The sequence below is a fragment of the Dromaius novaehollandiae genome, chromosome 11, assembly GCF_036370855.1.
Source record: "Dromaius novaehollandiae isolate bDroNov1 chromosome 11, bDroNov1.hap1, whole genome shotgun sequence".
NCBI classification, from domain to species: Eukaryota; Metazoa; Chordata; class Aves; order Casuariiformes; family Dromaiidae; genus Dromaius; species Dromaius novaehollandiae.
The window spans coordinates 15,133,738-15,160,698 of record NC_088108.1 but is presented as its reverse complement, the minus strand read 5'-3'; the positions used below and the strand labels follow the sequence as shown (position 1 = coordinate 15,160,698).

At 38.4% G+C, this 26,961-nt stretch overlaps 1 protein-coding gene across 9 annotated transcripts in view; it reads left to right on the top strand.

Annotated features, from left to right (window-relative positions):
• HDX (highly divergent homeobox) overlaps positions 1 to 26,961 on the top strand; it is a 54,047-nt gene that overhangs the window by 8,711 nt on the left and 18,375 nt on the right. For 6 of the 9 annotated variants that reach the window (XR_003259363.2, XM_064518284.1, XM_064518283.1 and 3 more), the window contains 4 exons: positions 555 to 701; positions 5,149 to 6,273; positions 12,255 to 12,308; positions 26,506 to 26,652. Coding sequence is in view for 8 of the 9 variants with exons in the window: in XM_064518284.1 (XP_064374354.1) it covers positions 555 to 701; positions 5,149 to 6,273; positions 12,255 to 12,308; positions 26,506 to 26,652 (1,473 nt within the window). In the remaining variant the exon portion in view is untranslated. Of the gene's footprint in view, positions 1 to 554; positions 702 to 3,976; positions 4,043 to 5,148; positions 6,274 to 12,254; positions 12,309 to 26,505; positions 26,653 to 26,961 lie in introns of those variants that run through there. The other 3 variants (XM_026101289.2, XM_064518285.1, XM_026101288.2) reach the window with 3 other exon arrangements.

Below are 26,961 nucleotides of genomic sequence, written 5' to 3'. Positions count from 1 at the left end.
TGGTCTTTTTGACTTTACAGCTGCAAAGTGCCAGTGCTGACACAGCAGAAGGAATAGGAATGATCAGCCAGTAATGGAGCATAGGGTTTGCTGAAGTCAGAGGTGGTGGAGACTTGTGCCAAACTGTCACCTTCTTTTTTATTTCAGATTTTATCTTTTCTTGTGGGAGAGGGTAAACAAAACCTGCCAATATTGTTGCAGCACCTGGTGTTACTCTGTTTTGCCTAATGCTTTTTTAAGGGGAAAAACTTTTTCTGTGTCTGAAACTAGAGGTTCTTGAACTTAGCAACACAATGTGATACTTACTTATGAAAGGCTGGCAATGTTGTTCCAAACATGTAGTTCACTTATTCAATTTGAGTCCATCACAAAGGAATCACTAATGCTGTCTGTAACAGTTTTTTGAAAAGTAAGTAGAAGTATTGGTATAGGATTCCTTTAAAAAAAAATGTCAGCACTTGGCATTATCACAGCAAGCATAAATGAGAGCCTGTACATTCTACAAGTATTACAGTTTTTATTCCAACTTTCAGAGTATCTTCTTTTATTTTTAGATGAATCTGCGTTCTGTATTTACTGTAGAACAACAAAGGATATTACAGCGTTATTATGAAAATGGAATGACAAATCAAAGTAAAAATTGCTTTCAGCTCATATTACAGTGTGCACAAGAAACTAAACTGGACTTCAGTGTAGTCAGGGTAAGTACTGAGGCCTTCCAAATTTATATGTTAAAGTTATACACATTCATTTCTTCACATAAAATATCTGTAGAGGGCTGGAGTCTCTAACTTCATACTTGTCTTTAAAAACAGACTTCGCTATGCTGTGTGACATGTCCATTTTTATCCAGTGAACCTGTTTATAGTTTATTTTCATTTATATGTCTTCACGTAATTGCTGCATTTAGCGGGGGCCTGGATATTGCACAAGGAGTGACTTGTTTGTTTGTTTTTTAAATTAAATTGCAATTAGGATTGTCCTGTGCAAAACTTGTGCCATGTATTGTATCAAAGAAAGGTGGTACTTCTGACATGCTTTGTCACGTTTGTATTCCTTGTTGAAAACATAAATACTGTGGTCACTCATGGTTATTTACAGCGAGTACATTCTTTTCTTATAAATGAAGAATGTCTAGGTGCTAACAGGATCTCTTCCAAAGTCTATGAATTTCGTGAGAATGGAAATAATAATCCCTTTGTGAAACACTAGACAACAAAATGGCTGCCACCTCAGCGCAGAAATAGAAATCATGAAGCATTAGGTGAAAGAATAACAATGGTAGTGAAGCTAGTGGGAGTTACTGCAACACTGGACAGAGAAGAGAAAGGAGTAAAACCTGCCTGGTTATTTTCACTATACCATTGATGCACGACTAAAGGAAAGAACCCCTCTTGCTCCCTAATTCTTGTCTGCATTCCCCTCCCTCATCATATTTCGGAAATATTAAGCACTTATTTTGTCAACTCAGGATGGTAGGAAGCTCTGAAAGCCAGCCAGAAATTCAAAGGCTCTAGAAGAGGCAAACAGTTGTGACCTGGATACGGGTGCTACTGTCAGGGGCTATTTTTCTTTTATTCTTATACTGATTGAAGGAACTAGAGCAGGCAGCCAGTCCCTCCTCTACTTGCAGTCCTCATTCACTCTCCATATCTCCTTTTCCTCTTCTATTTCCCTGCAGTAATGTGTAATACACTTTTTTCTTTAGTTTTCTTCCTTTACTACTTTACCTTTCTTACTTTCTTCCTTCTTTGCAAAAACTCAAACTTTCTTCATGCATGTGAAGTGTAATGGGAGCAGAGCCAACATTTGGCCTACATTTGTCATATTTTTTATGATCTTACCTTTTTCTTCCTCACACCCCTCCTTTCTGCCTCTCCTGTTTCCCTCCCTACCCCCATTTTTTGCTTTTTGCTGTTAAACTCTTGAGTGAGGACTAGTACTATTTTGCAGAATGCCTACCAAAATGATACCTTGGTCATAGGTGGCACTTGCAGATACTGACAGTAGTGGAAACACAAATATAGTCTTTCTCTGAATCAGAATTTCTAAAGCCTTATCCCATAGAACTATGTACAGTCTTTCCAGTCTTGAGCTGGGTTGGAATGAAGGAAAGTCTTATTTATGAAGGAAGAAAGTCTTATTGATTTGATGTAAAAACACTACAGATTTTATTGCTGCAATACAAAATGAAAAGTGCCTTCCAAAACTGGGAGGCACAGAAGAGTTACTTCAGGGGAAAATGCCTAAGCCTCTTGAAGTTTAGGACAGATGGATTTGAGCTATGCAGGACTTGAACAGCCTATTTTTATTCATTAGTATCAGCATAATTCTACTATTTCTTAGCTTTTTGTCCTCACATGAAATGTGAGCGTTGTATCTTGTAAAGCTCAAAGTTGTGCAAGTCTGATTTCATAGTTGGTATCGCTGAGTGCTGAGAAGAGCTGACCCGGGGGAGTATTGTGAGGGTCCCTCCCCTGCAAGGACAAGTTATCAGAACATTTACATTCTCTTGAAAGATGTCCCGAAGAAATCTTATTTTGACCAAAAGTTCCATCCTAAATCTGAAAATTAATGGTAAAGAACCACTGAAAGCCACTCTATGGTGTGTATCTAGATTGTGGGAAGAGTCTGAAGTTCCTCCTCTGCCTGATTCAAGCTGGGAGCATAAAACCAAGATCTCCTAAATCCCAAGTAATTTTCTTAACAACTGGATCTTTTGACTTATTGTCCTTTCCAGGAGTTTCTTCTTCTCATAAATAACAGTTAAGGATTTCAGTAACACTTTCAGTGTTACAGAAGAGAGGCTGCTTCCAAAATGTATTAGTTTAGCATGTGCTTGAAACAAAGATTCACATCCCTTCTCTTAGAGATATTTTGTATTGTTGACTGCTCAGTCACATCCCGAATTAATGCCCTGTCAGGCTGTTAACAATGTGGAGCTTCCCTTTCAGTCTAAGGGTATAGTTTTACATAATTCTTCTCTGCCTTAATGTCTCACAGTGCTAAAAGCAGGAGGTTTTGTACCTTTTCCCTTCTCCCAGCTGTGCAGTTCTTTCCCTTTCTTTCTTGTACCGAGGATCTCTTGCATTCATTTAATTTCAGAGTAACCCAGTTCAATTTCCTAACCTGACCAAAACTTTTTTTTTAATCCAATTCAGTTTTATGCCATTTTGGCAAGTTGTAATCACTGATCAGTCAGGTGGGTGTCTTAACCTGCTTTTGGTGAAGAGGTGGGAGCAAGAAGCTGGGGAGGCAGTCAGGGGAATGGGACTTTTTCAGTCATGACAGGTCTGACGCAGGTTGTCTCATGAAACTCTGTTTTAATCCCAAGTGAGTAGCAGTGCTGTTAAGTTATTTGCATTTCTTAGAATGCATTTCTTTTCAGGAAAATCAGGAGAAAAGCCTTAGCTTTTAGTTTTAGGCTGTGGACAAGTTGGAGGGAAGTCTCTGCTGGCTTAAAATTTGCAATGTCCTTATTTAATTATCATTTCTAACTTGAAAGCTTACTGACTGAGAAGAAATAAGGAAGAAAGAACTTTCTTCTTCTAAATTTTTGTGTACAATGAAGGAAAAATAACAAGATCTGTGGCTAATCATGTGTGTTATAATCTGTGTATCTAAGCTTGCTTTTGAGAAGAAGAATAAATTTTATCACTAATAACTGAGATGTTATTGCATGCAATAAATCATGCCTTAAATTAGGTCTTTTATGAAATTCAACAACAAAAGTAAGTAGAATGGGCTGGAGACGTCAACATACTTATGTATGGTAGGCATGAGTATTTTGCTGTAGAAAATGTATTTAAATCTTAAATAGGTATCAGTATGTGAAGAAAGCTTGACTTCTTTCATGTGATACGATGAAAATCCAAGGTAGTTACTCAGTACAGTTTGCTTGTTTGGGGTTGGGGGAGACTTAAATAAACCGTTTTGGTTTGCTGAATGTTGAGATCTTGCTTTGGTTTGTTTTTAGGTGTGCAGCACATGGTATCCAGAGTGGTAGAGAAAACAGTTTCATCATATCTATACATGCAGTCATGTATGTCTGATTCTTTTTCAGTAACCATCATAAGCAGATGTAAATGCTTATTTTTAGTTCTTTGTCCTGCTCACTTATGCCCTCACTTTCCATACAAATATATTGCAGTGAAGGAATTGAGCAATCCTGTCTTGCTGATCATGAAAGTTCCCAGGAAAAGTCTAGGTGCTGCTTACACTTCCAGTATTAGAGCTAGTGTTTGCGACAAATTAATAGCTCTTTATCTCAAAATACTGAAGTTGGTGTTTCCCATTAAATTCCTTTAATTATGTCTTAACTCATTACTTGCAGGACAGACTTTCCTGTGTGTTTAAAATAGCAGTAAATTTTATCTTGTGCACATCTGTCATAGTAACGAAAAAAAACAAAACAAAAAAAAAAACTGTTGAAAAATGCAAGTACTGTCCTTTACACAAATCCATATTTTTGTCACTTTCAGAAATGTCCATAGTGGCAGACTTCTGTTTGACCCTAATCCCACTAGTCCTAATCTTGTCTATCAGTATCTTTCAAAAGCACATGATGCTGATTTGGGCAGGTGGCAGAGAAGGAACTAGTCCATAGCTTTAAATACTTAACCATTTTCAGATTTTCCAACAGAGATGTTCCTGTTCTTCTTTTCTTCTTTCCTCCCAAGTGCATCCAGGAGTTACCTGTTTCTGTTCAAGGCAATTTTGAAGATCATATCTATATCTATCAAAAAGTTTAGCTATATATTTCAATGATGATTCTGCATTGCAGGGTGCTAAATATAAAAACTGAAATTTGAGGGGAGTTAGACATAGAGGGGCTGATAGAACAGATCTTAGCTTTGGTATAGGAGGCATGACACAATCTCGTAGGGTGCTTGAGAAAGTGGGGATTTGGAATTGAGACTGGGATTCTCATCTGTACTACTATATGAATCCCAAAGAGTGCGAACCCTGGATTTCCACCCTGTATTGTACTGACTCATAGTCAGTAAGTGATCTGCATACTCATAAACTTATGTGTCAACTTGAACATTTACGGTTTCATCAGATCTGCCTAAGAATTAAATGTATAATTTTTCTGCATATTTAATGCTTTGTTTTGTGTTTGTTTTCGTTGTTGTTTGTTGTTTGCAGACGTGGGTTGGCAATAAAAGAAGGAAGATGAGCAGCAAGAATGCTGTAGAGTCTGGAGGCACTCCCCCAGGGACTGTCCCTACTACACCCTCAGTACCTCCAGAAGCAGCAGTTAGAAATGTGGTAAATATTGCTCGATCCCAAAGTCAGCAGTCTTCTTGGACCTCTTCCAATAATGATGTCATAGTTACTGGTATATACAGTCCTGCTAGTTCATCTAGTAGGCAAGGATCCACCAAACAGACAAATGCTTCGATGGCAGAAATACATAAAAACTCTATTCCGAGACTATCAGGAAAAAGTGATACGGAATTTCAGCAGCAGCACATCCCTATAGGACGGCAAGTACCACATTGTAAAAATGCTTCCCTATTAGTAGGGGAAAAGACTATTATTTTATCTAGGCAAACAAGTGTACTGAATTCTGCGAACTCCATATATAGTCACACTAAGAAAAGTTATGGTGGTTCATCAGTCCAGACTGCAGAGTTGGTGTTACCTCAAAAGCCAGTGATATGCCACAGACCATGTAAAGCTGAACCCGTGGGATGTCAAAGGTTACAAAAACCAGAACATGCAGCTCTTGCATCACATGTGCCCTTTGGACAAAGGGCTAATACTAGGGACCCTTCTTGTAGCACCCAAAACCTGGAAATTCGTGAGGTGTTTTCTCTGGCAGTGACAGATCAACCCCAGAGAACTGTGGGAGGAAGTACAACACAGAAGCATTGTTCAGTGGAAGGCAGCTGTCTATCCATTGCAATGGAAACTGGAGATGCTGATGATGAATATGCTAGAGAAGAAGAACTAGCATCCATGGGAGCACAAATACAAAGCTATTCAAGATATTGTGAAAGTAACAGTTCCGTTCGAGTAGAGAACCAAAGTGCACCCTTGTCTGGACCGGGAAGAAATGTGAGCTGTAGTTCGCAGATGGTGAATGCCAGGGATGTGCCTGACAATATATTGTATCATAACAGAGACTACCACTTGCCTGCACGGACCTCATTACATACAGCATCCAGTACGTTATATAACAGTGCTAATCCATCAAGAAGTACTTTTTCTCCTCATTTTACATCTTCAAGTCAACTGAGGCTGTCACAAAACCAAAATAATTACCAGGTAATCTGTCAATTTATTTCTGTCTTCAAATCTTGAAGACAAGGTCATAGATAAGTACTGTTTTCTTTGAAAGCTGGAAACTAATAAGCGATAGGTTCGTATTTCTGCAGGCTGTGTTCTGTTTACATCTTTCAGTAGAGATAATACCTTCTTAAACAAAAGTGAAGTATGGCTTCACTTTTGTACTTCACTTGTACAGCTGTAGTGTAGTAACACTCCATATCTGCGTGGCTGAGCCTGTGGCTACCATGGGTAGCCATACACTGAAGATCAGCATGGGCTTTATGGATGCGATAGATATACTTTCGTTACAGGAGCATCATATCTATAAATGCTGATGCATGCTAAAATTTTTGTTGTCCTGACTTGACGTGCCATTACATGTCTACAGAGGAACAACCAAGGGTATAAAACTGTGACATGCTTTGCATGTTGCACAGTGTCCCTAACTGTTGCTAGCCCTTATTAATTTCAGCTTGGATTAGTTCTTCAGCAGCACTGCCTATACCCCTTATGCAGTCTCCAGTCTCTAGGTCCTGTTCTGTTAGGGATTAATATCTCCTGCGAGATGCATAGATGATGGCAAGTACAAATATTCTTCCTCTCCCACAGCATATAACTCAAGTATTGGTCTTAAGTTCAGTCCCATTATTTCCTCATCCTGTAACAGAGTCCCACAAATGGTATTAAGAGGGGAAAATTAAATGCAGATAACTGAAGAACTGAAGATGTTCAGAAGAGACTAGAGCATTGAGACACTTACAGATTTGTGTGGTGTTTTTTTTTCTTTTAAATTAGAGGAGAGAGAATTGTGCAGGAAACGTCCAAATTGATCTTTTCATGGATTTTTGTGCCTTCTGTCATGACATAGTACAGGGACACTGAGATAAGTCTGAAGACTGACATGATGCAATGTTACCTGTGTAACCTTTAGTGTTTTTGCCCGTTACTTGCTTTTTGAGGGGAAGGTTATCCTGAAAGTGAACTATTCAAACAACTTCTCCTCTTTTCTGTACATTGCTCACTAGTGTAAGGGACAGTACTTAATGAAGTGTTTGTTTTTTGTTTTTTCCCTGACTTGTTCCTGTCTCGTGAGGATTTGAAACAAAGCTTTTGAGTCCAAATAAAAGGCTTTTTTCACCAGAAATCACTAGAATCATGGCTTTTCTTGTCAAACCTGAAGTCCTCGTATGTTCTAGACTAGATTTTTTTTGTAGTTTATAGGACATCTGCAGTTCTTATTTATAGCCTCTCCCAAGCTATCTAAGTACTTTGGGCAAGCTGTTGTCTTCCTTTCTCCTCTCTCCTCTGGGATGGTCTGTCAGTGTTTGCTCTAACTGTTCTTACTTGAGTTATAAAATTAATTAAATGCTGTTTACTTTTGACATTCCAGTTTCATAGGTGAAGAAAAGCTGTAATTATGTACATCTGTTCAATAATAGGCTGGTAAAGCTGCAGAAGTGCATATAATACAGTGTTTTGGGTTTTTTTTTTAATTTCTTACCTTTCACATAGTAATATGTATTATTGATACTTCCAGCTATGTGCTGTTGGTGCATTGTTTTGCTCTTGACAAAGCACCAGTGAGATGTATTTCTTCCTACTTGAATTCTTAATGAAGTTTGAAGTAACTCTGGTTTGGGGTTTTCTGGGGGATGGGAATTGAATCTTTTTAAATAGCTAGAATGGTTCGTGGTATGTGACATTTTATCCATCCGTGTGGCACGATACGGATCAGAGTAAGCAGATCCATGTAATTCCCCCCTCCCCCACGGTTAAAAGTGTATCTATTTTTTGAAAGGCAGGTTTTTTTTCTGTACTCCTTTCGGCTTCCATGACTGTCTCTCACAAATGTTGTATGGGTTTTGGAATGCACCTTGGTTTGAGGGAACAGCTGTTTTCCATAGTACCCCTGGCCTTCCCCAGTTTTAAACCTTGGAAAAAAAACTGGGAGTGTGACTATTAATTCACTTGTTGCTGTAAGCATCATGCTGTGAAGCTCTGAGATAGCACTCTTCAGTTTTAGAGTATAGTAACCTAACAATAAAGAGGTTGTAACCGCAGAGGACTAGTATCCCAGGGCCTGGACGGATCCTGCAGTATCTTGATGATGGGATAGAGTGCTGATTTATTCAAATCATGGCATTCCTTGATGAGAGTTTCTGGAGCACTCCAGAACAATACAGAAGTAAGTTATGTGTCGTAAGACATGTTTGTGTGTGACAGTGATTCACTTCCAAACACTTTTAGCACTTTTACAAAAAAAGTTCACCTACTACCTTCAGAATCATTGCAAAAAATGACCCCAGTAAGCTGGTAACGTCTTTAATCAAAATCATGAGTTCTGCACTACTTTAACCACCCCCCACCCCACCAAGTCCTCCCTTTAAAGTTATGGGTAATCAGGCCCCCTTTCAGGCCCTCTCTCCTGCCTTACCTTGCTTTAGGGTGATGGGAAAGGTTGGCCTCCCTGACTGCTTATGTTTGCTATCCTTAAGCAGCTGGATGCTTCCTGCTTTCCTTCCCTGCTGGCACAAATGCACTTATGTTCCTGAGTTGTCCTGAGTGGGATCATGGCTCCACTGTGGGGTGCCTTCTTCTAGTTGTGTGTGGAGGAGTAGCTCCCATTCTGTATTGAAAGCTGGAATTTTCAGGAATTGGTTGCCTTTTTGTAGGAGCAATTAGTGGTGTTTGCAGACTCCAGCAGTCACAGCTCAGCCCAGATACTCTGAAGAGGAAAAAAGGGAAGGAACAAGTACCTCCACCTACCTCTCCCCCAGGTCCCTGCCTGCATTGCAGATGCCTAATGCAGGCCTTCGTTGTATTTTGACTCTGTGACCCACAGGTCAGAGCCTGAAGAACGTATAAGGTATTTCTTTGAGTCCCAGAATTTCATGGAAGTTAAAAAAAAAAATCCAGTATGAGTGGTACCTCATGCAGACATCCCACTTGGAGACATGTATTTTGTAACATTCAGTATCTTACTTCTTTTTTTTCTTCTTGAGAAAGCTTTTTTCAGGTACTGTCTAAATTCTTTGACTTGCATGGGATGACACTTCTTCTGTATGCAGTCAGTTCCTGTTAATTTTATTGCCTGTGTTTAATTTATTCATCAACCTAATAATGGAAATCCTTAAACTTAGGGAAATCTCCTACATTTAAAAATAGATTAAACCTGGGTTACTTGATTGTTAGAGTAGTTAAACATCCAAGCAGATGCTTTTAACGTCGTGAATGTGTGATTTGTGTTTTGATGAAGTAATTACTGTTGTACATTGGTGGGCTATCTAATTAGCAATTAGTTATAGCTCCCATACTGGTTCAATTAATCAAATTCATGTTAGTGTAACCAAAGAATAAATTTAATAAAATCATCAATTTTAATGCCTGAGCAGTTTCAGTAAACAGGTTGCTCAACCGACTTATTTTTTTTAGTCTGGCTTTAAGTGTATTGAATTGAACTAGAGAGACTATTCCTACTAGTTGCATGTCCTCAAGGCTGAATAATGATTTATTATTTCCTCTCCTCCCAGCCTTAAGGAGCAAAAATACTGTTGCAATTGTGTGTGTGTGTTTTGTTTTATTTTTATTTTGTTAGGCACACTGGAGCATGGAGTTACCCAATTTGGCCCTGTTATCTTCTAGGGAAAAAAATAGACATTGTAGCCAGTACAGTAGAAGAATAGGATAATTTTTTCTAAAAATTAACTGCAAGGATCCTGGCTTTTTTTAGGAAATGGGACATATTAAAGTCATTTGTGTTCTTCCTTAGAGAATGTTGAAGTCAAGAGGATTTTGTTGCTGTTGTTAACTTTGGGCAGCAAGGCTTTTTCCAAGGGCAAGCAAAATGGTTTTCTCGGAAGGGGCTTGTGCAAAGTTTGCCCTGACAGTCGCTCTCGGAACAGAGGCATAACTGCATTTACATCATCGGAGTTGCTCGTACTTTTTCTGCGGTGATGTACTTCCAGTCACGCGAGCTGGGAGCTGGGGGGCTCCTGGGGAAGAAAGCAGCCGTGAGCAGGCTGCAGCAGCACTGCAGATGGCCTCAAGTAATTCCAGGAAAAAGGACGAGCAAGAGTAGGACATGGGCCACATGGACTGTTGCAGCATGTTGGATTTGGGGTAGTGAATACACAGAAGAATCGGAGAGAAGGTTATGTAAGGACCTCTCCCTGTCTAACCTCTTCAATTAAGATCCAATATTGGTAATACGCAGGATCTGCGGTACCTTTGAGCCTTCCGTGGCATCTGCAGGAGTTTCTCTTTCCTCTCTGTTTCCCTGGAGGAACCAATATCCTTTCTGGGACAAGGATTTTAGGCTGTCATTTTTGCAGCTCACTGCAGGTTTTCCTAGCTGGACTAGGACTAATGTTAAACCTGCAGATGTGTCTTGGTAACTCTGGCTTTTGCAGGAGAAGCATCCATCTGACTCAAACTTGTGCCTCTTTTTGTGGAGTGTTAGAATATTCCCGTGTATGTTGTCTTTCAGATGGTTATATTGAGATGAACTTCATTGTATTTGGCATCGTATCTGTCAGAACTTGCGTGCATTTGTCTACCAAGTAACTGTTAATGCTTTACCAGACTTGATTCTTTTGTTCACACAGAATAGCACTTTTTTTCTTGTAGCCCCGCTTTAAATCCATTGGCCTCTTGAGGAGTAAGAATATAATTCACTGTAGTTTCTGATCCATTAAAAACGAAAGACCGAAAAACTGTAACCAAACAGAAAACCTCAAAAAGCAAACTGTAGATACTAAGAATGCATTTGCAGTAGCTTCTGTCATGTAAAGCTGTTGTTTGGGATATATAATTGTAATAGATACTACTTGTTTCTACATAATGTCTCTAAAATGCCTGCATGCAACCAAGAAATTAATATGATAGAAAAAAAAGCTGATTTGCTTTTTTGAGGGGAAGGTATTCGTTTCTACCCCTCCCTCTCAGCCTTGCTTGCATTGACAAGAGAAAGTGTCTGCCAAATTAGATAACCTCCAAGCACTTTCAGTCAAAAGCTTGGAGGATAAAAGTATCTTATGCACTTGTACAATAGATAAACTGTACCAGGTATTCTATATTTGGGTATGCTCATACTGAAAGATTGATTATTAGAGCACTTGCCAAATACAAAAACTATTAGTGTAGTTTGATATAATCAGCAGAAAGAGAGTGGACGTTTTTTTTTTTTCCCTCACATGTATAGCATGTGTAATGATTTGAGATTGATTAATCTCTCAGGAGCTATGTTTAGTCTCTCAAGCATTGCTTGTCTGCAACAGAAGCTAAACATGGAATCCTAAACAAACCTTAAATATTCCATGCTATGAAACATTTCAGCTCTCCAGGGAAAATAGTACAAGATTATTATCTAATAAAGTCTGATATCTGGGAACAATGGCAAAGCAATGAGAATCAAGGGAGCTAGCTTTCACCCTCATACCCTACTTCCCCTTCCTTCTGCAGACCCACTGCCCACGTTTTTTCCTCTAGTGTGCAAATCCTTACTATTTGACATCGAATAGTTCAGTTACTAATGTTCTAGTACTTTTTCTGACAGTGTAATTGATGTAACTGGAAAATATTTTAGGGCATTTCTGTCAAACCTTTGGCCCTGTCTAACTCGAGTTTGCTTCATCTTACCTGCTTTGCGACAGACTTAAGATGAAAGCTTGTATTTTGAAACACTTTCAAAATAGCAAAAATACAGAAATATCTGATAAACCATAGTGTTACCTTACCCTCATCCAAAGAAAGTTATTAGAGTTACAATGTTTCTAGTCTTGCTTAGAGTTTCTTAAAGGAGTAGGACTTAAGCGTGACTTTGTTTTGCTTTTAAATCTGAACCTCTGACTTAAACACACATTTAGCAGAACTGAATGCACAATATTGAAGTCTTGTGAAAGCTGCTCAGTATTATTAGTTCTCATAGTGACTTAAGCTGTTGTTATTTTTTATTCTGTTTTCCCCTTTCACCCTTACAGATTTCAGGAAACCTTACTGTGCCTTGGATTACAGGTTGTTCCAGAAAAAGAGCAGTAAGTATATTTCCATTTATGTAGCTAATGGGTCAAGTGAAGGAATGAAAAGTTTATTTATATGCATTTTTGAAAATGTCAACTATACTTAGGTTATGTGGATTTCGCTTTTAATGGTCATGTTAGTCAAAGTATAGTCTACAAACATAATGCTTCAGTTACTGTAAGGTTGACTTGTAGCTTTAAAAGCAGGTCAAGATCATAATCCTGCATCAAGTAATGTGATGCCCAGGTATATAAATTGTGAAATTAGCTGAAGTGTAACACCTGAATAAATAAGGACTAGGAGTTTGAAGCCCAGTGTATACTTCTTATATTGAAAATGAAATGATTGTTAATTGAGAGACAAGTGAATGCTTAAGAGAATAGCTGCTCTTCTCAGTTACTCTGTGTGCATGCACAGAATTAGTCCATGCTGTCTGTAGTAACTTTCTCAAATCTAATTTTATCCACATATGTTATTTTACATCAGGCAGAATCAGCCAGGTTGGTGTCCTCAATTCACAAATGACTCCAAAGCATAATACAAGGTATGAAACAACTTTTGCAGGAAAATACCACTTTCCAACTCTTCTGTTCAATTACTGTCCAGCATTTCAGTTCAGTAGTAGTCTGATAGCTTCTGTTTGAAGAGCATGTAGATTTTGCTTGCTTAGCATGAAAATATACCTTAAAATTGCAGGTTTGGTGGTACAACTAAGCTGCTCTAATGTTCTCGAGAAGCTGTTCCTTATTAGTATGACTATATCAAAAGCAATAAGTAGAGATGGCTGTCTTGATAACCAAACTTTTCCCATCATCATTTACAAACCATTGAACTGTCAGTGTCATGTGTGCTACTTTGGCAATGATAACTAGATAATGGAAGAACCTGTCCTTGCCTTCTCTCTGCTGTACCTGCAAAATTTTTTTTTTGATGCTTCTATGTATTGTTCAAAAAATGTCTGCCTAGTTTGATCACATTTCCTGTATAAGTAGGAGTCTGTGGAACAATTCCATTTTCTCTCAAACTTTTGAGAGGTTCCAGCTACGGTACATTTCTCCTATCTTCAGAATTCGATAGTATCACTTCACAATAAAGACCATCCTCCAGAGGAAGCAGTGCTTTATATAAATCTTATTGTTCATTCCACCAATTTTTTTCTAAGTGCTTGTTTTCATGAGTAGGCGTATTTAAATGCAGCCTTTCCTTCTTGATATCACCTTTTCCCCCTGCCATATAATGACTTTTTAAAACATCAAGCAGCTTGTCAGTGTCCTAGAGTACAGTTTCACTATTTGGCTGAGCTGATTTAACAGCAGATCGGTGCTGAAAGGGGGAGGTTTTTCCCCTGTTGCTATTGGGGCACTGCCACTCCATCCACTGCGCTGGTACTAATACCTCATTGCAAGGTAATTCAGGGCAGGGGACTGACCTGACGGATATATATCTCTTCTGCTGAGTTTGTCTTTTTAGTGAGTTGAATGGACTTAATAGGGATCAGATGAGTGCCAGAGACAGCTCAAAGTAAGCAGCAGGAGCATGTGGCTGTGAGCAATGAAGAAAGTGGGGCAACAAGAAGTAGCTGCAAGTTATTAAATTTTTACTCTGCATTAGGAAACCATAACCTCAAAATGTCCCTGTATGCCCTAGGTGCCTTCCACCTCTGCCCAGCATGAGTACAGGCCGGTGGACAAAAGTGGAGTCCCTGCTGAGGCTCTGTTTGCAGCCAGGCACAGCAGAGTCTTACCTGGACTAGCCCATAGCCCTTAACTGCAAGTTATTGAGAACAGCACCTGAGTGCCCAAATCTTCTGTCTTCTCTCCAGTTCTTTTTATCAATGTATAGTGTTTAGGCAGGACATCTAAAAGTATAAAGTTAGCTGATGACAAATTACTCCAAACAGAATTTTTAAGTTCTTTTGCTGTCATTCAGACTTTGTGATGCCTTATGTTCCTCTTGGACAGAATTAAATTCAAAAAATTTTCAGTGTTGGAAAATGATTGACCATATTACACTTTTCTGATCAGTTTTTACTTTTCTCTGTATGGCAACTAATGAGTCACCAAGCATTTGCTAGGACTTCAAGTCATTAGGTCCCTTGGGCCTGAACAGCACTTAAAGTGTGTTTATGGTGGGGGAGGGATGAGAGAAAGTGTATGTGGCGATGGAATTCTTTGAAGCTTGGGAAGGCACAGGAGCACCTCTTTATTGCAGCTGATGCCGCAGTTCTCAGCAAGAAAAGACATTTTACCTCCTGTTAAGCTACAGATTCAACTGACTAATATCTTCTGTAGTAGGGGAAGTTACTGTGCCAGTCTGCTCACTGTTTGCAAGTGAAATCTCTGCAGGAGTAGTGTCACCTGGGGGATGGTTGGTGGTTCCACTTTCTTCTGGCATTTCAAATATAGCTCTTTTTCCCCACAGCATGCTGTACACCCCACTCTTATTTTGAGGATAAGCATTATGACTTCACACTTCCCTAGCTTGGGCTTTAGATATTCACAACAGTGAAGTTAATGGAAGGCTTTTCCATTACATCAGTAGCTGCATTAGCATTGCCTCTCTCCCTAAACCATAACTTAATTGCTTGTTTTTCAGTGTAAACTACTGCTTTTCAAGCTGTTTTGCCCTGAAGTCCCTACATGGGTGAATTCTACCATTCATCCCTTTCCCTTTTTACTTCTCCTACCCCTTTGCCAGCCTGGATATAGCACCAGACTGATTTTATGTTTAGGAAGTTAGTGTGCAACTGTTTCCCTTCCCCCTTCTTTTTTTGCACTACTGATTACTTCTTACATCAGTATGTGAGAATGCACCCGACTGGGAAATGCTGATGCAAACAGTTGCAGAAGCTGCTACAGGGAGTTTGTTACCCATATGGAGGTTACACTATGGGCAGTGGATAGATAGTATTTTGAGGCAGCTGTCCTTGCAGCACAGTGAGTTGCAAATGGTGGGCATCTGTTGCTATGTAGAACAGAAAGGACCCTATCTTTTTATCAGCAACTCTAGATAAGGATAAATATTATCCGCAAAAGTAATTTATCTGACAGTTGCATTGGGACATTTGACTTCTACATAGTTGCATCTCTGTAGAGGGTAAGCAAGACAGTGCTTGGAGTTTTTAACTACAGTGTGATCAAGGAACTGGGTGTTTTGTGGTTTATAGTGGATTGGTAGTGAGAGGAGTAGGTTTTTGTGGTGGCCAGGGAAATGTTAATGGTAAGATAGGATGTGAGAGCAGATAGTTTGTCTATAGGGGAAGAGGGAGACTTGCATGGCATTTTAAACTTGGGAAATGTGCTTGGAGCCATTACCCTTCATGCTTTTAAATACCAGATTGGGTCATCAATGTCAGCTAATATCGCTACACTTTCTGTATTTTCTTCAATGAAGTAAGCCTTATGTGGTCTACATGCAGAGTTAGCATGAACCAACAGGGTAAGTTGCTAAGCTGGAGTCCAGGAGCAGTTGAGAGGATGAAGAGAAGAACATTGCGGCCAAACATGTGGCTCAGGTGAGGTCCATGCTTGTCTGTTGGTGTAGTCCTGGTCTCAGATGACTTTATATGCCAGGTGAACATAACAAGGGAGAGCTTTCTGGAAAAGCATGTGCACATGAAGTAAGTAACTTCCTTGCTTGCAGAGCCACATGATATTGTCCCACATTTTACAGCACTGTATAGGTTGTACAGGAATGATCATCATGTTAAATACCTGACGCAAAGCACAGAAGGGATTTCTAGGATAAGTTAAAATCTTCAAGGATATGGGAATGTCTGTTCATTTGCGTAACCAGAAACAACAGTTAAATTAAGGATTTTTTCCTTAGTCCTTCACTCCCCGTCTCTCTCTCTCTCTTTTTTTTTTTTTTTTTAAACAATGAAACACACAAAAAACGTTGGTTAATACAGTTCACTTTGACAATATCTGTTCCCATATATAGAATATTTTTTCAACTTAATTTTTTTATCAACGTATCTTGGCTTTTTTGGTAGGATCTCTAATGTCTGTTATTCTGGATATGAGTCAACAAATCTGTCCTCTTTTTTGCAATTCCAGATTAACTCTGGCTTGAGATGTGAAGTTACCATGTACAAACATGATGTACTTCTAGACTCAAAACCAGCTGATCAAAACATGACTGGTTGCTACACTGAATGTCAGCATCGCTTGAATTCCAACCACACCACCTTGTGGAACAACTACTTTTAATCTCAAACTTGATTTTAAGTAATGCTTTAATGGAATATTAGGGTAGTTCACACCTGTTCTCTGATTAATACTGCTGTTCCAATAGAAAGTTTCCATAAAGACAGTGTTCAGGTGTATAAAGTTTGTGTTGCTACTTTAACCTAGAATTTGACAGCCAATACTGCCGCTAAGAAAAATGTTTAAGAAGCTTCTGTCTCAGCACTGTCTCATCATCTGTGCTAGTATAGATGATCACGAAAGAGGCCAGATTGGGAAAATGATCCAAGCTGAAAATAGTCAGTTCTTAAAATGGGGAACATCTTGCTGGGTTAACTGAAGAGTGAACCATATGGCTTGTCGTGCAGCCATATGAACAGTTGTAGTGAGGGGAGCAGGGAACTTAGACAGCGATGCAAAAACAGGAATGAGCAGAGGTGGTTACAGACAGTTTCAGCTGGCATTGCTGCCAGAAAATCCCAGTTTGTCAGACTATGCCCATAGTGCCATATGAGGAGTATAATAGTTTTTAGAAACACTTGAAATGACATTTAAGAACCTTAAACATCACAGGAGTTGGATGGGGCAGTTGTAACAAAATGCATTACTCTTACGTTCTTGCTTACTTCTGAATAACAGACTTTGCTAAAGGAAAAAGTGAAGTTGGCTTCTGTGAACTTTTAAGCTTGAAAAACCATGTGAATAGATTTTACTTTCCAAAAAAGCTCTAGAAATCAGCAGAATGCATTGACTGAAGCAATACATTGTGGAAATAACTGTAAATCTGGTCTGGGAAATACTGTTATGTAAAGGTTGCTATGTGCTATCCTTAACTAGTTAACTTTATGTTAATTTTCTGTTGTTAGGTAGACTGACACTGCATAATTAAAAATGCTTTGAACTGGCCATGTTTAGAGCTGTGCGGATCAAGTCATGAGGTTTAAAGTTTAAACTGTGACAGCCATGGGTAAAGTGATCCTGATAAAATGCTTCACTCTTCTCTCCTATCCCACCCCCCAACAAAGAGTCCATGTTTTCTAAACTTAGTGGAGTTTCCAGGTAGCCTTTAGACTAATAAACATTTAAGGCTCTTGAAGGTTTAGTAACATAATGAATGACCAATGCATCCCATTTTTCACATAGTTTCAATTTGTGGAAGGCAATAGTTTCAATTTGTGGAATGCTTTTCTTCAGTTTTAGAATACAAAACACCTGTATTTGTCCGTAGATGTGCTAAATGAAACGTCTCATTGTGACCTAAAATAACAGGCTTCTAGAAGTTACTTAGAAAATACTTTGTAGTGGAATGGGAAGCTAGAATGTTGACAGGTACTTAGGTGTAGTAGAAAACAGTGTCTCTTCTCCGAGTACTATCTGATTTCTAAAGATGTGCTTGCTTGTAATAGCACGGACTCTTCCTGTGACCTGGGAGGGCTACGGCTTAGGTGAAATTTAGAGGTCAGAGTCAACAAATATGCTCTTAGGCCTTTGAATCCAAATTTAAATCCTGATGCATTCAGACAAGATATGAGTATTGTTAAATGTATTGCCTGTATATGATGCACTTTTTGACCCCTCTTTTTGTTAGGAGAAAGCCAAAAGATCAGATGCACTTTGGCAGTCTAAAATGGGTGTATACACATGGGTATTTAAATAAATAAAACTTCTCTCTCAAATCCTTCAGTTTCAAATGTGAAATTTTTCTGAAGAATGAACATGAAGGAACAGAAATTGAATGGATGCAGTTGTAGAACTGTGATTATGGCAATTACTGCCATTCAAACAGCAAAAAGATTAATCTCTATTTTGTTTGAAATGGGGAAGATTGTTTTTTAGATGCTCTGAATTTTTAATCTTTTTGCCTTGATGTTTTGTTTTCCTTGCCCTGTCCTTCAACTGCATCAGGAGACAAGTAAAAGCTGTGCAGTTCTGTAGAACTCCTTACTAGTCTGCTCAGCGACACTGTAAGATGATATAATCCTGACTGTTAGTGAATATTAGTCTAGAAGTGTCACCCTTCCAGTTCTTCATGAGAATGTACTTGCAAATTGTGGAATTTTATATTCTGTCATGGTGCATGTAAAATACATTACCCTTTACGGATGCATTGGTTTTGGGGTTTTTTTGGTTTTTGTTTTTTTATAAGGTGGTGGAAGGATAGCAGGGTTTCAGAAATGGTGATGCAGAGACTGACTAAAAAGAATTTCAAGGATGAAAGTCTTCATTTTTGTCTGCAGAAATCTTGAGTGTGCTGTGCTTAAGTCATCTGATGTCTTAGAGTGGTTAGTATTTATGGTATACCACTGCTGACCAAACATGAGAGGCACACTATAACTTGGTATGATAGCTGTGAATAACTTCTATCACACAGCTGTTGAATCTAGGTAAGCTTTTGGCTTTTTGGGAGGTGATGGGGTTTGGGAGGTTTTTAATTTCTAATTCAAGATAGTGAAGTAGTGGTCTTGATATCAAGTCTGAAATACAATATCAAGAAGTCAGCCGATTCAGATCTTAGAATTGTTTCGGCCCATCATTCTTCAGAAGAAGACACAGTAAAAATCACATGGTATGTAGCATGTGTATTTTGGGTGGGATTTTAAATGAAAGGAATGCTGTTCTTTATGTTAATGCCAGGCTAGTTCTTGCGAAGTTTCAAAGGGAGGCTGCCCTCAGTGAAGCTCCTAAGGGAGCTTGTCTTGTGTTCCCCTCTCCTCTTCCCCCTCCTCTCCCCCCAAAAGAGACCATTACATTATAGCGACAGCTTTGATACCTTTTTGAATAGTATGCATCTCCACTTTGTTGGAACCTCTGACCCTAGGTAGGTTAGTCGAATCTACCTAGAGCTTCGCCTTGGGTTCTCTAGCTTCTATTCAACATGTGTATATTTGGGGGGGGAAAAAACTGAAATAAGTAGAGGCTTTCTGTCCTAAATATTTGTGTTCTGATGTTATGTCATGCTGCTGATTAAACATTGTCTGTTTCAATGGATTTCTGGAGATTATGGCTTCATGGAGGACACAGCTAGAGAATCTGTGTTTCTACCTTTTAGCCAGCCAGAGAAAGCAGAAGTACTGTAGTTGTCAGTCCACTCTGGGTCAATTCCAGTATAGAGTGGCTATGTAATTCCACACTCGTGGTGTTGAAAGGACAGTAAGCCTGTCTTCTACTGCAGCTCCTGACAGAACGCTGTGTCAGTTACATTTTCTTTCTAATGATTAGGGAGATGGGAGTCTTTGTGGATTTACAGGGTGGCAGTACCTGTCTGCAGAAAGTATGGTTCTTTGAAGGATGCTTCTGACTTACTGTTCTTGCACGGGTAAACTATATTAATCATTGGACAAGAAGGTATGAAGTCTGCTAAGCAGTAAGGGACCTCACATAGATATTAGGCAATGAAATCAAGAAATAAGACTAATATTAAATGTTGCAGATGGGAAAAGAGGAACTTATATATAAAATTATTGATTCAGAGTTGACTATTACCACCAATTTATAAGAACTTCAAGTATTAACTGATACTTCTCTGAAAATGTCAGTTATACATTCAGTAGTGTCAAAGTTCAGAGTTAAATGCTGGCATCGCAAGAAAGCAGGAAACAAAACAAAATAACATTATGCCATTGCAGAAAATGTAGGATTTATTCGTATCTTGAATGCTGTGTACAACTCTGGTCTTCTCATTCCTCCCAAAATACAATAGAGAAGCAGTAACAATGATCGATGGCATGGAATAGTCAAGTAGTGAACAGCTAAAAAGGCCATGTCTCTTCAGAGTTGACAACAGATGTCTGGGAGGAAATGGAGGAGCATAATGGTGGTCTTCAGAATTATGAAAGGTGTAGAGAAGACAAAGAGAGACTCATTTGTTTCCAGTATATGAATGGGCATCAAATGAAGCTAGTTGGCTCAAAATAAAGCAAGTGGCTCTTCAGATGAGGTGCAATGACACTGGAATTTTTTGCTGTGGAAGGAAATGCTTTTCAGATTGGCTCAAAAGGAGGTTGGACGTGTTTATGAGAGAGATTTAGAGTAGAAAGTAAAAGATGCCTCTGATTCATAAGATTTTGAGGGCTGCTAGAGGGCACTGGAGGGAAGAATCACTGTTTGTTCTATTATACTTTTTAGTAACCTTTAGAGAACCTTTAAAATGTGCTAAAACAGTATTAGTCTGTGAGCTTTCTTGCTAATTCTACATGATAGAGTTTCTCCAGGGTAGGGACTAAAATCTGTTGTGAGGGATTTTACTTTGGTTTAAGATTACCTTGCTCACAGCCGTCATAAATAAACCCTGCATTATTCCTGAAAGATACTATAGTTCTGGTGAGACGCCTTTCATTATGTCAGGTGCTCTGGCACACATTTCATATTTATTAAGCAACTTTATGAAGTTTCTATCAGAAATGGTATCACCACTTCTGAATTTCTCCCTATGTTTATTTGATGTGTGCATCAGAAGGAAGGAGTAGCAAGGTAATGCAAATATACAAGCTTTGTATGGAAGACCAGAACAAACAACTTAAGCAGATGTTTGTGCTAGAAATAGCCATTACCTTAGTATGGGTCACTAGAGCTTCAGAAGTGAACCTAGTCAGTTGATTTATTTAATATATGATTTCAGTGCATTTTAAGCAGACACAGCTTCCCATATATCACAGCATACAGTGCCCAGATTACCACAGCATAAATGCAGTAGTCGTTTATAGTGAAGCTGTAGTTATTTCATTTTAAAATACACCTTTTATTATTAATCTGAAAAATCTGGATAGTTTTGTGTGTGTGGCGTGCAGCATTTTGTCTTGACGCATTAAAAAATGATCTAAAAAAGGAGGCTGTAATAAGACAGGATAAGGACACTCCACTGAAATGTAATTACTCATACCAATTATAGACACTAGATTTGCACCACAAATACTGCATGCGCAGTGGGTATTGTGGGGTGCTTGGCAAAGTGCCAGGAATGTCTATAATAAACTGGGTCATCTCTTATAAGAATGTTGTTATTACACTTGAGAGGTCAGGAGATAAGCAGGATTAACCCTGAGCTTGGCAGAACTGCTGATTCAATTTGCTCACAAGGATTGCTTTTCATTGTGCTTTGATAGACTATTTTCTGCTGGAAGAAGCTTCTGTTTTTCAAAATATGGTCAACAGAACTGCTAACTGTTTGCTGAATACTTTACATTTAATGCTCTGGAGGATAGAGCCAAGCCTCAAATCAGCGAGTACTGGATCTGAAGAGAGGAAATGAGATTTGTATTCATAGACTTTATTTGATATAATGAAGTAAAAATAAGAACTGAAATGCTGGCTTGTCTTGAACTATGAGAAAAGCATTGTCATAAATATAAAGCTTTTCAATATTGTCTTTTGACTTTTCCCCCCCCATTCTATATGAAGCATTAATCATCAATGTTATATTTTTAAGATTGTTTTCTTGTTTTCTCAGTTCCTCTGATGATCCCAAACAAGGGGAGATTTATTAACTAAATTGATAGAAATGAGGTTTTATGTTCATGTAGAAATTGTACCCTTTAATATCTCTCAAAAGACATTGACCAGTGCCAGAGCAATACATGATTTTTGAGTAGCTTTTAATACAGGAGTCAAATTTATATATAATCTTGGTCAAGAGGCTGATAATGTTACTGGATGGAGTTTGATTTCTCCAAGAAATTTATGAAAGGGCATATATGAAGGTAGCTGGTCTGGATCTAAATTTTGGATAATCTGAAGTGTTCTTTACATTTAGTAAGCATAAGAGTTGAGACTGATCACGTTCTGGTGGTGTAGCAAGTGAGGGCAGTGTAGCTCAACCATCTTTCCTTGCTTCTGTGAGATAAGGTAGTGCAACTTCATCTACTGTGAGCAAGTGTGCAGGCAGGCAGCTACTGTGGTTCATTTAATACATAGTAAGCCGTCACCCTCTTAGCAACTTGTGAATCTGAGCCCTTAAATGTCTAGAAGCTTTGTTTTTGTGAAATGATAAAATTTCAAGTCCAGTAACCTGATATGTTCTGCTTTTCATTGCTACAAAGACTGGCTATCTGTATTAAAGTCATTACCTATGCTGCCAAAATATACCTTTCTGAAGACAGTATTTTTGGTTTTCCGAAGGAGGCTCAATTCCTACCAGCTTGTCTGTGATTAGTAGGTTGCTGTGTGCTAATCTTGGTGGGAAAAACAGCAGAAATAAGATATGGGCTCAAAAGCATAATAGTTAAAGAGGGGTGAGAAATAATAACTGGAGAATACACTGAGCTTGTTAGTGTAAATTCAGACAGATGATGTAGTAAGGCTGTTCTCTTCAACCCTTAGAGGGAAGTGATTTTCCATTATAGCTTTTAACTTTGTTTCCTATCTCAGATGTTTCCTAATACCCTCTTATATTTAAATACACTTGTTTCCCTCCTCAGTTTTGTTTCTGCACATGTAGGTGTCTTTTTTTTTTCCTCCTATCAGTTGACTGAAAAAACTTGTTCTCCATTTCCTTCTCTGACCTACAATCAGTATCAGCATGATCAATGTACTGCTGCACAAGCCCTTCAAGAAGTGAAAGGATGTGACAGTAACTGCAACAAAAAAGCAAAATGCCTATTGTCATCTTAGACACTAGGGATTATTTTTGACAAGGAAGTAAAACAAAAGTTTTAAGTTTTTTTTTTCTCAATTTCTACAATAAGCGGCTACAAAAACCTTCTTTTGAGTTGTAGTCCCAGAATATTTTCCATAATTTTAAGATGTCTACTTTGATCTAAACTGATTGAGACTGACTGAACAAGCCTATTCTTTTAGCTACATTATATAGCAGTTGTGGGGTGAAAACCATTGACTATTGACTTACCTAGTAAGAATTTTATCAAAACAATTGTGGTAGACTATCAGAATCAATATATATTCATGTAAGATGGAAAAGATATGATAATGTCTTTATAAGTAAACTGTCTGAAAACCAAATGATAGGAAAGTATTAGGCCACTCTGACCCTCAGGAAGTAATGCAAAAATTTTCTCTCACTTCAGTGTCTGCTCTTCCTTTTGTCTTGACACTGAATTGAGCATTCTGCTCAAGGCATTTTGGCAGTTTTTTTTTAACTGACTTTCCCACCTCTGTGACATAGCAGGGATTGCATTTTTAGAATGTCAGGTGAGAAATATCATCAATACATTCATCATTTTATTTTTGGTGTTTTTTAAAAAGATGAGAATATTTTAAGAATTTGTCTAAATCACTGTTTCAGTGTTTAATTACTAAAGAGGAAGAGTTCTGTTACCAATTAAGCAAGGGATAAAAGTTTAAGATATCCTGCTTAAACTTTTCACATTTTTAACATACTACAAGAATGCTTTGAAAAGCAGGTCAGATTGCTAAATTCAGCATTCTCCACTTAAAATCTTTGAATTTATTAAGTAAAAGTTAAGCAGCCTCTGCACCCTTCCCGCAACACCATCCGCTTGGTAACTAGATTTGTCAGTTATTGTATGTCTTTTGTGTAACTTCACATCCCTTTTCCCTGTTTCATATCTCCTTGCCAAAATTAAACTTTTGTTACGTAACTGGTTGAGGGTGTTTGGTGCAGTTGCACACTGAGGTGTTAAGCAAGGGAAGGCTTGCATGCTGAAGGAAGCAGTTACTGGTATTAAGTTGTGCCTTTTCTGATATGTATCTTTGTAGCCTTTTAGCAATGAGGCTATTCTTGCCCTGTATTATTTCTGTAGGAGAAGCATTTTCTTAGATAATTGTGCAAAACCAGGTGGCAAGCTGAAATCTGAAGTCTTACTCCAGCAGTCTGTCCTCCCCCCTTTTCTTTTCCTCTTCCTGTTCTAATTTAGCTGCTGCAGTTATTTGAGAAGACAACTCTGACTAACTGGAGTTACTCCCTTGTATACGAAGGAACATTTAATATTAGGCAGACTTGCTTTAGCTTGTGTCATTTCACCCCTCTGCTGGGATGGCATAATCTACATGGCATGTACCAGGGGGGTTCTTTAAGCTAGGCCTATTAAATATGTAGAAATCTTCTGTTTTTTTTCCTGAAAAACAATCATGCTGAACTGTTTGAGTGGCAGATTGTTGCAGCAGTGTTTTCTATTAAAACTCAAGAACCAACAGCAAATGTTATTTATTTATTTATTTTAAAGCTCAGTATATTTTAGAAGGTGAAGTTGTCATGAGCTCCATGCCCATTCAAGGAGATTGGAAAGGCTAGAGTGACTTGTTTTTCCTTATACTTTGAGTTCTGCTGTCACATTCCTTTCTGTCTTCCTCTTCCTCAGTTCTTGGTTGTACCTTGCTGTCCCTGCCTGCTCCATGCAGTTGGGACAGGAAGCAGCTTTTCCAGGTATTTTCAGAAGTTAAAATTTATTTTGCCAACAGCCATAAAAGGCGATATTGCTGCAGTGACTTAGGAGATGACTATGCTGTTGTTCTTTTGAAGTGACTTGTGGGAAGGAAAAGCTCAGGTCAGGTGTATAGGAAAAATAGTATCTTCTGAAGGTGAATCTGCATTAGTGATTTAGTTCTGTGCAGCAGTGCACTCTTGAATTTCACTTATTGCACTTTGATTCTCGTCATAGATCAGCCTTGAAATGTATTAATTGAATTCCTTTTAAATGAAATCAAACTGCAACATCCCATCTGGGAGAGCATCTAATGTGCTGCAACTGCTAATAGATGCTTAGTCTGTAGGATCAGACAAGAGCAAGCCTGAAGTAACGTGTATGGGGTGGGCACTGGTCTCGGCACCAGCTGTTTTGCTCTGCACATGAGCTCCTGGTGTGCAGCACTGCCTGCATAAGATGTCAGCTTCTGGATGGGCACTGTGGGGACAGCTGCTATAATTCTGTACTTGAGTGTGTGAAACTATAGCCATCCGTATAACTGTAGCTACACCTCTGTTTTATATTAGTGTATCCGAGGCTCAAATGCTTCTAATACTTTGAGAAATAATGATTTTTAAAAAGAAAGCTGCAAAGATTGCCATATCCTGAAGATTAGCATTGATAACCATATAAGATTGTCAAATGATTCTAGTTCTGTGAAATTTTTAGTCCATTGTTAAATAAACTTCATTCTAACTTTTAAGTTTTTAAATGAGCAAACCTAGAATTTAGATAGTGAAATCATGGTTAGTTTTAATAAAACTTCAGCAGCTGAAATAATAACAAAATTGGCTCACAACAGCAAAATGTTGTTACTCCTTACTAATGCAAACTTTATTTCTTTTTTTGCATTTATGGACTCCTAACAGCAGGAGAGATGACAAATATGACAAGTATTTCTTTCTTTCACAAAGAAATGGGAAACTTAGTTAAGATCATTGGGCTAAAAGCTACTGAGTTTGTAAGTTCTATTGGCAGAATGATGCATTTGCAACATGTTGTACTATGTACCCATACCAGTTCAAGAAGTGGTAGGAAGTCTAGGATTTGTCAGTGTTACTGCTTATGTGTGTAATCTACTACCATATCTTGATAAATATGCACATAGAGTTAGGGAGCTCACAAATAAAGAGTGGAACCAATATAAACTCTGAAGCTTACCAAATAAACATTAAATCATTCCCTTTAGGAACTCACAGTCCTTTGAATTATGCATGTATTGTAGTTTGCAGTAAGATGAAAGAACTTTAGGCAGGGAGGGTGAGAAACTTGAAAAGCCTTAAGGAATAATATTCATAAATTGGGTGGAGAGAGTAAACAGCGCAAGAGGAAAGAAGTTATTTTTGGTAAGCCATATAGAGTGAGATGAAACAAATTAAAAAATCAGGTGGAGTTGAAACAAAGCTGAAGTGCTTTCAACTTGCCTTAGCACTGCCGGTGCCTTTAAAATAAATCCCAGAGAACTCTCTACTGGCCCGGATAAAAAACAAACTTAAAAAAAATTCTTAAGGGAGAGTTAAAAGAGAAGAAAAGCCAAGGAGACAGCATAACATATGTGTCTTACTGTATGCAAGACCTCTGGAAATGAAATGGGCAGTATAAGCTGAAATTTTTTTAATCTAACAGTAATTTTTTTTATCTTACAGTTACAGGACCGCACACAGTTTAGTGACCGAGACTTAGCTACCCTAAAGAAATACTGGGACAATGGCATGACCAGCCTGGGCTCAGTCTGCAGAGAGAAAATTGAAGCTGTTGCTGCAGAATTAAATGTTGACTGTGAAATAGTGCGGGTAAGAAATCTAGAGTCTTCCCCTAGCTTGTCGCAGAAGCAAAAATAGGACAGTTGAAAGCCTTTAAAAATTTCATGAGGAAGCTTGAAATAGATTTCACGTATTACATAATGAATGACCATGTTGGGAAGTGCTGTCTTGCTCTTTCTGCAGTCTATATATAGAAAAAAGCCCTCAGGTAAGAGTCTTATTGATCAGCAACAAGAGTAGCACTGTGAGCTGTCTGACATTCTCTTTAGACTGGAATAGGATTTTAAATAAAAGAGTTAAATTTTTTAGGGGTATCCTAGAAGACTGAAAAATGCTGTT